The 14,314-nt window shown below is 35.4% G+C and overlaps 1 protein-coding gene across 2 annotated transcripts; it reads right to left on the bottom strand.

Annotated features, from left to right (window-relative positions):
* Positions 1-1,313: 1,313 nt before the first annotated feature.
* LOC311096031 (sushi, nidogen and EGF-like domain-containing protein 1) lies at positions 1,314-12,768 on the bottom strand. 2 transcript variants are annotated; one of them, XR_014608942.1, is made up of 9 exons: positions 12,585-12,768; positions 11,240-11,373; positions 10,864-11,142; positions 10,567-10,662; positions 10,331-10,481; positions 9,282-9,322; positions 6,991-7,299; positions 2,552-2,634; positions 1,314-2,455 (listed from the first exon to the last, which is right to left on the bottom strand). XR_014608942.1 is itself a non-coding variant. In XM_084134953.1 (8 exons), the coding sequence occupies exons 1-8, from the start codon at positions 12,640-12,642 to the stop codon at positions 2,375-2,377; spliced, it is 1,191 nt and encodes a 396-aa protein (XP_083991079.1). In that variant the 5' UTR covers positions 12,643-12,768; the 3' UTR covers positions 1,319-2,374. The 2 variants fall into 2 exon arrangements, 1 of the variants encoding a protein (XP_083991079.1); XM_084134953.1 differs by lacking the exon at positions 9,282-9,322 and having other exon boundaries at positions 1,319-2,455.
* Positions 12,769-14,314: the final 1,546 nt, after the last annotated feature.

Here is a 14,314-nt window from a genome sequence, read left to right as displayed (position 1 = left end):
CTTGAGGTTCGAGATGGAGTTTACGGTGTCATAACTAGCCTTATTAGTAATGAAAGGTTAAAATTCCAAAGCATTACTAACAAAGTCTTGATATCACCGAATAATTTATCCGATTGATTAATTTATTTTTGCGGACGGAAGTGCACAGGTATCTCACTCTCTCTCGTTGAGCTTCTGTCTCCACCTTTTTGGTGAACAAAGGAACAACAGTCACAAGGACACCAAAATAAGCTCTTATTATATGTCAGTCTATCAAATTTATGCCAGTATTTCCGTGGAGTCTTTCAAAAAAACTTGCGATGTAAAGCAAACTAAGTTAAACATTTCACTCGTTAATATCATAAACAGATCATATTCTTGTCAAGCACCAATAGAAAATGGTTAGAAATGTCATTGATGTCAATGTCAAAAAAAAAGTCAATGTCAAAAAAAAAAAGAAAAAAAAAAAAGAAATGTCATTGTCAAAACAGCTGATTTCATAGCTTGTTTTCCTACAGTATACAATTCTGTTAAAAGTGTAGCCTACCTGTGTAAAAAAAAAAAAAAAAAAAAAAAAAAAAAAACCTACACCTTATTAGCTAATACATTTTTCCTTGAATATTCTTGATTTTACAGACAGAAAATAGTAGGCTGGATCATGCATTGAGATATGAAATGTATGTATTTTACAGATGCTTTTATTCAAAGCAACTTACAATCCATTTGATATATATATATTTTTTGGATTCAAAACTTTACATTTCTCTTCTGTTTGATCTAAAGTAAGGCTGTATCAAAATCATCACTGGCTGGTCAGTAAAGAAATGTTGATTAGCATATGTGGTGTCTACATTTCTTTCTTTAAAGACATGGTGACTGTCAATATTATTCTCAAAGTTATAGTTCTAAAGAATGAAATGAATGTGAAAGTGAATGACTGAAATGAATAGGTTTACTTTCAGTTAAGAACTGGTTTAAACTTCTTCAGCTGACATTTGATAACACAGTCTATGACAAACACTATGAATGGGGCTAAAAAGGAGCAGACATAGAAGAAATAGTTACCAAAAATGGAAATTTACTCATCCTCATGTCATGACAAAATAGTCATGCTTTTCAATAAAATTAGGCTTAAAATTGATGCAAAAACACCATTAAATGTATGTTATCTATACAATCAGAGCACTATATGTCTTTGTGTGAGATAAAAAAGACATACATTTATGTTGTTATTCATTGAAATTTCCCTGCGTTCCACTCCAATTTTGTATGCCTTTCACTCATTAACTTAATTTTGTATTATGCTTTACAGAACAATAACAGCATACACATATAGAGGATCACAATTTATTCAACTATTATCTATTACACTCATAACAGCATCAAAGGAAACAGAAAAAACAATAATAATAAAAAAATATACAGGGGAAAACTTACAAAGAATTCCAAAAAGAAAAACATTAAAAAATTCATCTGTTTTGCTTTTTTATTCCTTATATTCCATAGGCTATTATATTGGAATATTCCAATAATATAATGTTAGGTTTATTATTAGTCCATTTCTGTTTGTATATGGTATTTTCCATACATATTTAGTAAGTTAATAACCAAATTTTGCACTGAATCCTTATTTTTATATAACAAAATTATATCTTTACTTTTGAGAATTTAAATATTAGATGTTCAATATCAATTCAAAACTGGGTAAAGTTGTTGCGTCATTGCTTACCTTGAATGAGTTCCCACTATACAGTACTCTTGCATAAGGTTTAAATGAGACGTATAAAGCCCTTAAACACTTGAAATTCACAATGAAGCTGATTTATAATTTTATTTATGAATTTGTTTTTTTTGCACCATGCTATTTGCATACAAGTTGTTGGAGGAAATAAAATCCTGTAGGTATGAGCTGTTGGAGGAAAATTAAATTACACAAAAGAAAAAAATATCAATTGTAAACTTTGACTGTGAAGATGAGGGAGCTAACTTAAAAAAAGCAAGTAAAATGGAATGCACCCTTGATCACTGAACTGAAATTGTGGATCGGAACAGTATGAATCGTTAATCAATAATTAAGACCAGTTAAACTGAATCATCGATTCATTTAAATGATAAAAAAAAAACGATCACAATGGTCACATAAAAAAAATCTGATAAAAACGTGAAGAAACCGCGTGCGGAAGATTTAAGGAAGTTGTAATCGTAATTTTTTTTTCATATGTACCTCTTTTATAAAAAATGTATGCTGCTTTGTGCCCATTTTAATCCTTTAAATGAAAGCACATAATGTAAAACTGGGATCTTCACAGTCTTCACATGATCAATGGGATCATATCTGCTGTCAGACACTAAACGAACAAGAATGTTTTATTTCTTTTCCTGAAGGAGACTGAATTTACGGCTTTATCTTTTGCAGTTTTCTTAACTTCAGCTCTATGTTGCTTGGCAGATTGTAATTGACCAGCACCTGTTTTATCTGAAACAAAGATGGAGAGACATCAAACTAGCTATTATCTATTAGAACCATATTTTGTATAAATAGCCTATTTGTAGTAGCCTAAGTGTGACGTACTTGCTGTAAAACACTCTCAATGTTTCCACTCTGTGTTAGATTTGAAAGCGAGGAAAGTTTCATTTGAAGTCCAATGACGTTGTCTAAAGGGAAACACACAGACAAACACATAAAGTACTCATATTTGTTGACATTAATCATACAAAAACATTGCATGGGGTTATATGAAATTTAACAATGGCTTGTTAAAAAAAATAAAATAATAATAATAATAATAATAAATAAATAACATAAATAACAAATATATATATATATATATATATATATATATATATATATATATATATATATATAAAATTGCAAACAAATTGATTTATAGATTTCATTCTAGAAGCATCATTAAACCTTAAAAAAATTTGGTCTTTAAAAAGGTTCTTACAGAACTAAAAGCAAGAATATAATTAAATATAATATAAAAATATATATATTTAATACATATTTATTTAATATATATTTATTCAATATATATTTAATACTTATATTTATATATATATAAATATCGCAATGGGCTACTGGGTGTTCTGGGTGGTTAAGGTTAACCAATATAATATAATCCGCTCCGACCGAGTAATAATTGCAAACTGCCCTTGCTCACACCACTGAGTCGACTCAAACAGTAACGGACGTATTTTCAAACTTAGAATAGGCGCGAACATTGTCATTGGCCAGTTTCCCGGAAGACAGAAAGATTAACCAATCATGATCAAAGTAAAACGTTAACAATCGTTAATAGAGACAGAGAGCGTATTTAGGCCACGCCCACACCGGGGGGGAAAACAATCCAACCGTCTCCATTGACTTTGCATTGCGAGAGGCTGCCTCCTTGTCATTTCTGACTTATAACAAAAAACAAAACAATGTCGAAAAGCTGCTATGTGACAAGGTGTACCTACAGCAAACAAGCTAAAAAACCCAGAAATAAGTTTTTATAATCTGTCGACCCCAAAAAACGAGCATTTAAGGACACAAAAGTGGATACAGGCAATTGAAACAGAGCGTAAGGTGTCATATTACTCTGAGAACTACGTCCACTGGAGCAGGGAACGTAATCGGCGACAGTATAGCTTAGCTTACAAAAATATAATATATAAAACTGACATTTGGATATTTGACTTACCAGTGACAAATGGTTACTGCATTTTTTTGTGCATATGAGTGTCAGGATCCCAATTTACCCATTCGTTCCAGCCATGTTTGTTCTGTGTTTTCTTTCTAACCAGAGAGCAGTCTGTTTTCTTTCGTTTTTAATTGTTCTGTTTAAAAGTAGACATGTCTGTGAGGCAAGTACGCTGAGTTTCTCCAGGTTCACGCGCCGGCGCCTCCATGTCCTGATTATCTCTTGTCTACTACTTCTTATTTATTAAATCCAGGCAAATGGTTGATGAAACATTGATTAAAATTAAGATACAATTAATACTAAATGAAATTCACTTTAAAGAAAGGCTTTGTGCTTTCTGTTTGAGGTCTCTGTGAAAGTTTTAAAGCAGTCTTTTACTGCCGCTTTCAGAGCGGTCATGTCCGTAACGGAGAACTGACACGTCTGTAACATCGTTTTTTCTTCATAAATGCGAACACGAAAAATAAAATAAAATTAATATATTATGTTCTGTGGAGAGCCAACCCTTCTTCATCCGGTGGGTAGTATTACTTTTGGTTTTCTTAGTGTAATTCACAGAATTACTAAAAAATATTTTGCTACCTAAAAGTTAAAGATTTTTTGTGTCACCCATGTCTATTATTAAATATGAAACGCATATTTTAAACGGATATTTTTCTAATGTCTGGACTCCTTTATTAAGGGAGTAGCCTATGGATATATAAACAGATGTTTCAATATATTGGTATTAAATGCATTTTCTGAGAATTTATATTTCAAGTTTTTACTGCAAATGTCACGTCCATAACGCTGGAATTGCCCAATTTTAAAGAATTTATTCTCAACTAGTTTTGTGGTGTTGGTACGTATTTTTTAATGTTAATTTCAAATAATACTAATAGTAATTTAAAGATGTGGTAGCTTTGGATCTGGACGGGAAGGATAACCCTGGGAGTTGGAAGGCGTGTGTCGTGATTCTGCCTTCTCACACCGCGCACCGTGACACAGGTTCGTGGATCTGAGTGTCGTGGTTTCATATCGCATATCTTTACAGCCCAAGTCATTTTAGAATGTTAAGTTCTACTTCTGTAGTTATTTTGGTGAAAGTAACTCAAAAGTAATACAGGAGTAATGTAACACATTACAATTCTGAGACAGTAATATTGTAAGGTAAAGAATTACTTTTAAATAACAGTAACAAGTAATGTATAATGTATTACAGTTTGGAAGTAACTTTCACAACACTGGTGATTACTGAAATGTTCTTTTCATGTATTCTTTAATGTATGTATTTGATATTTGAATGTGCTTGCCTATTTATCTCGGCTTCCAGAAATGAAATAGGGACTGGTTTTGTGTTTGAGAAAGGTCTTCAACGTGTTCTTCAACAAATAGGGGTCATTGAAGTCTATAGTTTAAGGGACCATTTCTCAGTTAAAGCCTATATTTTCCATTTAGACTAAAGTGTCCTATATCCTTGAGAAAAATAACTTGTTATCTTGATGTTTTAAGACGAGACTCCTGTTTATAGTTAGAGCCTGGCCAAATCCAACCTTGGAAAAGCTGTGTGTCGGTGTGTGTGTGTCTTCTTGGTTACAGGTTAAGGAACCACTGGCATTATTGGAGATTGACTGAGTTGTTTTTCGGGACAGGCTGGCACCCAGCAACCCAAATCTGCGACCTGGAAGGTCACGACGTGCCTGACTTCAGGGTCCGAGTGTCAGCTGCATAATCTATGGAGATATGCTTCAGTCTGTCTGTGTTAGCAATGACGTAGCTTAGACCTTGGAAATGGTATAACTGCTGTGATCTTTGTAACTGTAAGCGGGGCGGCCTACGAACTCCTGTGTGAGTCTTGAAGCTGACTTCTGCTGATGAAACTGCAAACTATCTTCAGTAAAACATTTCTTCAATTTTTTATAATTCTGACTCCGGGTCTTCTTTCAAACATCTGGTCCTTGGGTCCTAAACTGTTAACCCCTAACAGGGTATCTAGCACAGTAGTCTGGTCCCTAAAGGGTGGAGCTAAACTCACTGCAGAACGTTGATTGGTTGACAGAGAATCGTCACTTGCACATGCTACAAGGGGAATGACAACACCATTTTTTACTGTACAGTTGAAACAACAAAGCTTGTCTTCTTCTTGTGACAAACAGCTACATGCCGTGAAGCAATAACAATATCTACTGTATGTCTTTACTGTCTCTACATTGCTCTTTACTGTGTCGCTTTCTTCTTTGCGCGAGAATGACGGTGAACGCTACTTTCAACTAAGGTTACTGTAATGGCTATCAACTAAGGGTCCTGTTGGCGGTGGAAATGCAAGCCGAATTAGGGTTTCCCATCCCGAATCGTACTGGACTGTACTGTACCGCTTGGTGGAAACGATTATAGGTGCACCGTAGTGATTCAGGATAAGACAGCATCACATAGTGATCATCACATAGTGATATCTACATAAATTCATTTCTATACATTCCTCTAAGAGTAAAATCTAACTGAAGTAAATTCCCAGTCATACTGTTTGTTTTTAAGTTCACCTGAGTGATCAGGAACTCTTAAATCACAAGTCATGACTTCCAGTGTCACTGGGCTCTAGTTACAGTATGTGTTGACATACAAGGTAAATATAGACGTACATCATTATTACCCTGGAAATCCAGAGTTCTCGCAAGAGCACAAATTCAATTTGCTCAGCGAGTTACTCTGGCATCAAGTAATAATGCTCATTAAATATGCCATTGTATCCGAGCTGCACCAATCCTGAACCAAAGTACTGCTTTTTGGAAACAAACACCAGAGCGGGCTTTGACACTCACATAAGACAGTTATTCAATCAATTCCTAATGGGCAAAATCAAGTCTCGCCCTAAATTTTTTCTTGTTCAAGAAGCTGTTTCACTTGAATATACATCACAATAGGAAAGAAAAGACTATCACAATGTGTGTTTAATGCTGACTTTAAACTATAAAACACTTCTGAAGGTACATAAAAATGTTGCACAAGCATATGATTAGTCTTCCATCACTCACAGCATTATTAACAGACACTGTTGTGTTTGGCATGTGGTGTTTTCTGTAAGAATAAACACATACTGTACAAACACCATTAAATACCTCATACTGTAAACTCAGTTGTTATGGACATGTTGAAGAATTTGTGTAAAGAGCCAATAATCTATGAAGCCTGCACTGATCCATGAGTTTCTATACTTGCTATTAGAGAGAGGGTCATCATTCTTGAGAGCTTCTGAGTCAAAATAAAATATAAAATAAAATTCAGGTTCTTCTCAGGTTTGTTCAATTCACACCACAGATCTGATTCTAATTTGGTTCATAATTACCTGCCAGTGTTGTAGATGTTGTTGATGTTGTTGTAGATGTTGTTGATGGAGATGTTGTTGTAGATGTTGTTGATGGAGATGTTGTTGATGGAGATGTTGTTGTAGATGTTGCTGATGGAGATGTTGTTGTAGATATTGTTGATGGAGATATTGTTGATGGAGATGTTGTTGATGGAGATGTTGTTGTAGATGTTGTTGATGTAGATATTGTTGATGGAGATGTTGTTGTAGATATTGTTGATGGAGATGTTGTTGATGGAGATGTTGTTGATGCAGATGTCGGTAATGGAGGTGTCGTTGATGCAATGGCTTTTTAAGAAAAAGAACATTACATTTTAAATCACTTTGTGTAAAGCTCAATTAACCCTGTTGTACACAATCTACTATATGCCTTCTGTCGTCTTATTGATACATCTCTCCTTCATCATTATGTTTTGCTCTCCACAATAAAAACTAAGCAGCTTTGATTATAAAACTAAGCATTTAAATATCATCTCACTAAAACATATTAAAAGAGGAAGAATTAAAATTACACTGTTATAATAGTTTAATTATAAAGTATATTTGAGTTATAGTTTGAATGAATCCCTTTTCTTTTCATGACACATTGACATTACAGTACAGAATGGCACTTTCAGTATTATCCTGAACATTGTATAAGCGTTCGTTTCATGTTTCATGTTTTGTAGAATAGTAGAGAGGCTCTCAGGAGTGTAATGTCATATACTTTTGATTTTCCGGAAAAAACGTCCCGAGTCCTTCATATAAAATTCAGTCTACAGGCTTTCATCCAACCTAGGAAGTCGGGAAAGGTCTCGTTTTTTAAGTTTCTTACACACTGTTAACACATTGGCAATAAAAAAGGGATTAATACATGAAAATCCTTAAATACAGCCCCTTTAACCATAAGTTTACAGTTAAAGCTGCCGTCGGCAACATTTTTTTGATCATATTCAACGAAGAGTGATGGCGGAAAAGATTCCAATTCCTCCGTTAACCTCAAGAGCTAGGAGGTCAGAGCTTGCAACATTTCTTCTCGACAGGTAATTGTGCAGTGCTTTATCAACCATTTACTTTATGAGTACTCAATGGTGTTGATGATGCTGATGAGACGGGTGCGTTCACAGAAAATCTGGTGCACACGCACTGACCAGTACGAACTCGATGGGAGGGTATTAGTTGATAGTGGGGGAGGGGCATGAGAGTTGTAAACATTCAAAATGCTGGCTAAGTCCACTCAATCTTCCAGGGTTGCCGACGGCAGTTTTAACAATTACAGTATGTTTCTTAGTAATATTAAGTAACTGCATGTTCTTACATTCGGATTAAGATTAGGATTTAGTTTAGGGTTAATTGCATGCAATTATGCATAATCTATAGTTATTACTAGTAACTACATGTAACATGTAACAAAGACACTGTGAAATAAAGGGTTACTGTTTTTTGTCATCAGTTATGTACATTAGGGTTTTATGTGACATCTTATGTTGTAAAATGTATCAATGTTTATGGCATTATTTTAGTGTCGTGTGTTACAGTGATGATGTTTTGTATTTGTGTGCATGAGTCTGTGTGCTCCTTCTGTATATTAGTATTTACTTCTGCTTGTGAAAAAGCTGTTTATGATTAACTTTGATTCATCATGTGTCTTTCACTTTACCAGCAGTGTTATTATAGTAAATGTCAATATATGTAAAAAGTACAAAACAGATTTATGTAGCAACATGGCCTTGCTAATTCAGCAGAAAGGGCTGTTGGATTTAGCCTACCGGTTTAAAATTGAAACAATCTGTGTTGTTAAAAAAGCTATATAAATGAAGGTGACTTGACTTGAATTATTCTGGCAAACACAGCTGCCAGTTTTTTTTTTCTGTAAAAACAGCTGTTGTGTTCTGTGCATATTGGCCAGTAGGTGGCGGTAGAGGTTCGTGATATGTGATATTGAGAACAGAAGAATAAGAGAGTCTGAAGTGTTGCACCAAGGGGGCAGGGATTTGTATTATTTTGAAGGTACCCCCGGACGCCGCCATTGGCTAACGGAACCCCACCTGCAGTTAGCATCCCATTGACTCCCATTCATTTTGGCGTCACTTTGACAGCGAATAACTTCACATCTGAGGCGTTTAAAGACTCCATTTGTCCATTATTTATTTCTAAAGAAACACGACAATGTATAAAATGCTCCATTACCTTGTAGCTTATGTTATGGCCCTGTAGAAGCAGTTTTTGTAAAAGTAGGCTAATAATTGCGTCATAGCCACGCGACTCTCTGTCGCACAGTAAGAAATTACCGTATGGACAGGAGGAGAAGCTCGCGGGCAATCGGGAGGACCTGGAGGCAAAATGACAAAGTAATTAATCAGAACACCTACTAAAAGTTTTTCCTGCTCCTCGCTCATGGACAGCTCCTACTCACGCTCTCCGTCTCTGCAAGTTTCGGAAGGGAATGATTCAGATTTCCTTTGGCACAGCTACTAGAAGACAGACGGTTTGCTCACGTCACATCTACGTCGTCAAGCTCAGTTTGAGTCTGCGCAGTACGCTGGACCCCCAGGAAGTAAAGAGTTTCTAATGGGCTTCACTTTGTCTCCGTTGAATCCAATGGGGTCGCTGTGTCCATTTCTTTTACTGTCTATGTGTTGCACCCATAGATATCCATATAAGGCTAGATGTCTTAAGGCGGAGTCTCTTCCGGCATCAACCGGCGGCCATCTTGCCACAGGGAAGCTTTCTGGCGAGCTCTGTAGTGGTGAGTGATCAGCACGAACACAAATCCTCTTATCTCGCTGAAATCTTGACGGATTTACAAATGGTTTGGTTTCTTACAAACGTTATTAACGTGGCTATAATTCTGAACGCTGGAACATGTTGAAATTGCAGATTTTCTTAATTATTCATATGTATTCAGTGTCAATTACATCTGATGTTTATAACAAACCAAACCGTTTGAAAATCGGTAGAAAATTGAGCAAGTTATGGTTATTTAAAAGTACATGCACCATTAAAACACAATGTTACGAGTGAGCGAGCTCCCTGTGGCAAGATGGCCGCCGTGTGCAGACGTCGACCTCCATTGGCCAGCAGCGCGGACGAGACATCTAGCCTTTATTATATGATATCTATGGTTGCACCTGCTGCTATCTGTGCTGTTCTATTTTGCTACTTCTATTGTTCATTAAATAATTCCTTATTTAAGAATGCCTTTCATTCCTTCTTACTAAGGATATAACAACAACATAATTGTTTTTTTTTTGTTTTTTTTCTTTACAGTGTACGCATAAAATAATCATACAAAACATTAAATGGGAAACATGTATTTCTAGAACGATAAATATTTTACTATTAGAGATGTTGTGTCCACTGTCCACCCTGAAGATCCATTGACCGGGAACATTGACATTACTGGAGCTCTTGAGGTTTGAGATGGAGTTTCCGCTGTTTGACCCAGGAATCACAAAGAAGTCAGTGGAGTTGATTGTGTCATAACCAGCCTGTATATTTAAACAGTATACTTACATACATTGTTATAGAGAATAGTAACATTTTGTTCTGATACAGAAAACAAGTTTGTTTTACCTCCACCGGATGTCCTGTTACAGCAATGTCACCATAATTCATCAGAATATATGAAAAATAACTGCCTGAAATTAAAATCACTTGAAACGATGTTTCCTGAAAAAAAGAAAAGAAAAAAAAATTCAATGCTTATGGCCTTTAATGACTGAATAGATTTTGTTTGCTTGTTTGTTTTAATTGTTATTTTCTCTTTCACTGTCTTTGTGTACTACTTTGTGCAATCAAGTATTGTGAAATTAAATTGAATAATGAATTGAAAGAGAGAACAGTCATATTTCAGAAGTATATCAAACGTACTGTGTTAGTGTTGGGAAAGTAAGCGACTTTATCCCACGTTGCAACAAAGACCCAAGAAGCGTTGAAGGCCAGATTTGGGAAATTATTGTTTATATCCTGAGTGGCGCGTGTGAGAACACTTCCACTAGTGTACTGGTGATATGAAATCACACCTCTCACACGGTTGTCAAGGTCGGTCCAGAGACCAGCAATTATATCTTGGCTTCCATTAGCAGGAAAGGAGTAGGGAACAGTTTGTGATGAAGCCTGGTTGAATGTGAAGTGTCCATTATTATTAACCTGAAACATGAGAAATATTGTCAAAATCACATCACATGATCACAGATGAGTTTATAAACCATCCGCCACTCACGGTTAGATGGAATAAAATTCTTACATAAATCTGCCTGTATGTGCGGCCAAAGAACAGAAATGGACTCAACAGTGGAATAACTGAGGAGCTGCCGTCATCAACAGCTGCGTTTATTGTGTCTCCTGCTGATGAGCCGAATGGGTAGAATATTCCTTGTGCTGCCAAGAGAATAAACAAATATGCAAAAGGATTTGACATTTAAATTGTACAGTGATATATGAAGCTCATGTTTGTTCATGTCATGTGTGAGGAATCTGACTGTGAATTAGTAGTGGAAGATGTTGACCTCTGGTGGTGGACTGGTGTAACTGTGGACTAATATTGGCATGATTGGTAAATATGAGTTAAAGGACAACTCCAGTGAAAAATGAACCTAGGGGTATAATTAACACATGGTTACTGAGTCGATCGTTCCTTGGGATGCGTTTTCATGAAAATCGAATGTAAAGAGTTTTATCTTTAAAAACAGATTAGCTCATAACACTAGTATATGGGGCACAGAGTAAGTAAAAGTAAATCGCTAGTTAATACCACTAACAAGGCTCAAAATAGCCTCACACTAACACGGTAGCATAATGAAGGTCCCTACATGCAAACCGAAGCATTGAGAACTTTGTTAGTGTACAGACAGTTTAATAAGAAGATAGTTTATAAAGACAGTACATTACGCGTTTACAGAAAGGATCCATCTTGGAAAACAGTCTCAACTAATCGAGTCACGAACGCCGTGCTACGTTAGATTTCACAAACGTAATTCCTATCAACAAGCTCACTTAGCACGGCGTTCGTGACTCGATTGGTTCGTAAAATTATAGAAAAAAATTATAGCACGGCGTTCGTGACTCGATTGGTTCGTAAAATTATAGAAAAAAATTATAGAAAAAAATAAATTTGTAAAACATTAAATAAATATTTCTCCCAAACGTGTTCCACAATTATTGTCAACACTAGAAATTCTTAAAATATAATTTGAGTATATTCCTTTATGTTTTTAAGTTCACCTGAGTGTTTAGGAACTTTTGTGGTAAGTCATGACTTCCTGCTCTAATCATGAGATGATGCATAAGCCAGATTCCTCATGAGAATGACTGAGAATATGTCACTGATTAGTAACAAAACGTTATTGAGCAGCACAAATCAGGAAGTGGCTGTAAGAAAATAGCTAAACAGTTGAAAATGACCATTTTTTATTTTTTCAAATCAGCTGAAGATGTTATACTGGCCCCACACAATAAGGAGAATGGTTAGAGTGGACAATAATCTTGTTCTAATAAACAATAAAGGTCTGTTTTACCTGCCAGTGTTGTTGTTTGTGCCCTGGTTGTTAAAGAGAAAGATTATTGACAACAGATATTAAACTAAACCTTACTCAGTGCCAGGACTGATATGAACACCAGCAGAAGCTGTGAAACCACAGACAATCTCATGATGATGAAGTCAGAGATAAAACCAGCATGTAGGAGTCCTTCTGTAATCAGAGAGCATTATTAGAGCATTGTGCATTATATAAAGGCACTTAAAGGTCTCATGTTTGAAAATTTCACTTTATGAGGTTTTTAACATTAATATGAGTTCCCCTAGCCTGCCTATGGTCCTACAGTGGCTAGAAATTGTGATAGGTGTAAACCAAGCCCTGGGTATCCTGCTTCGCCTTTGAGAAAATGAAAGCTCAGACGGGAATCTGGAATCTTCCCCTTATGTCATCATAAGGGGAAAGGTTGCCTCTCCTTCCTCTGCTTTGCCCGCAAAGAGAATTTGGCCCGCCCATGAAAAAATGACTTGCAAACGAGCGAAGCATGGCAGTTACTCGGGGATGGATGTACAAATGAACACAAAAGTATTTTTTTAGTTCCTTCATCCGAGCCTCTGAAGAACCAGTGGGTTATGTGAATTTCTGATGTGTGATTGTTCAAGTTCAGACAGATAATCTTTCGCTCAAAATCGTTCAATACTGTTTATGCATCAGTAAATCAAGCCAGTGACTAAACGATCTACTTCACATCGTTTCTCTAAGTAGGATGGAAATAATCTTATTTAAACTGTGATTAAAATATATACAGAAAGCGATCAAAGAACAATCCCTTTCCAATCGCCCAAGCTGTCAATCACACAGAGCGAGTTTATCTGGACACTTGCCAAAACTCGTTATGAAATCAATGACGCTGTTACACTGCACAACGAAGCTCTTAGTGTATTTACCTCATGTGTGCATTGGTGAAAGCATTAGTGAGAGTGCAGAAACTGCGTTGCAATGATAAGATATTTATTGACGCAATCAACAGACTGTCTGTCATCTGCTCAATGCTCATCACTGCAACCTTTTATGTGATGGGAATAGATCTAAATACGTTAAAAACTTCTCTCGATTCATTAATCTCGATAGCTGTAATAGTAAAAAACGTATAATAGCTGTAATAGCAAAAGTTTTTGAGAGAGTTCCACATGTAATACTAGCTATTTCATATGCAAGCATATCAGCCAATCACAGCAGTGGGCGTTTACACTGAAGTCTCACAGCCAATCACAGCAGTGGGCGTTTACACTGAAGTCTCACAGCAGACACACCCCTTCAAACAGAGCGTTCAAATCAGAGGCTAAAATCAGGCTTGGAAAAATGCCTTTTATTTCTAAATTATGACAATTTTTGATCTAAAAAACATACTAACATTATAAGGGCAGCCCAGGAAACATTATAAAATAATAAAATAATCCATGCTATGGGACCTTTAAACCATGTTAATCAGGAATATCTCTTAATAAAAATCCTAATTAAAAATCAGATGACTCAATCAAATCTGACTGTATTCATTTATAGCTGTTAAACGGTAAAAGCTAATATTCAATATCTAATTATTATTAATTTTTTTTTTTTTTTTATATATATTATGATGTATATATTGTGTACATACATTTATTTAACTGTAAACTACTGTAGTAAATATGCATCTTAATTTGCACCGTAGTGTATATAGTAATAAAAAGGGATTTTATGTTTTTGTCAAATTTATGACTTCAAAAACTTTACACAAACTTTTCTATAATTATTTTAAATTGTGTCAAACTTCTTTTATCTCAGATTTTATGTACTTATGTACACAT

Source organism: Abramis brama, assembly GCF_963993115.1.
Source record: "Abramis brama genome assembly, chromosome: 14".
Classification (NCBI taxonomy): Eukaryota; Metazoa; Chordata; class Actinopteri; order Cypriniformes; family Leuciscidae; genus Abramis; species Abramis brama.
Note: the sequence above shows the minus strand (reverse complement) of the source record. Positions and strands in the feature narration are given on the sequence as shown.

Coding starts and splice junctions, on each gene's coding strand:
- LOC311096031 (XM_084134953.1), bottom strand. CDS start 12,642: ATGAGATTGTCTGTGGTTTCACAGCTTCTGCTGGTGTTCATATCAGTC. Junction 10,663..10,863: donor ACTTTCCCAACACTAACACA/GTACGTTTGATA, acceptor TCTTTTTTTCAG/GAAACATCGTTTCAAGTGAT. Junction 7,300..10,330: donor TGGACACAACATCTCTAATA/GTAAAATATTTA, acceptor TTTCTTAAAAAG/CCATTGCATCAACGACACCT.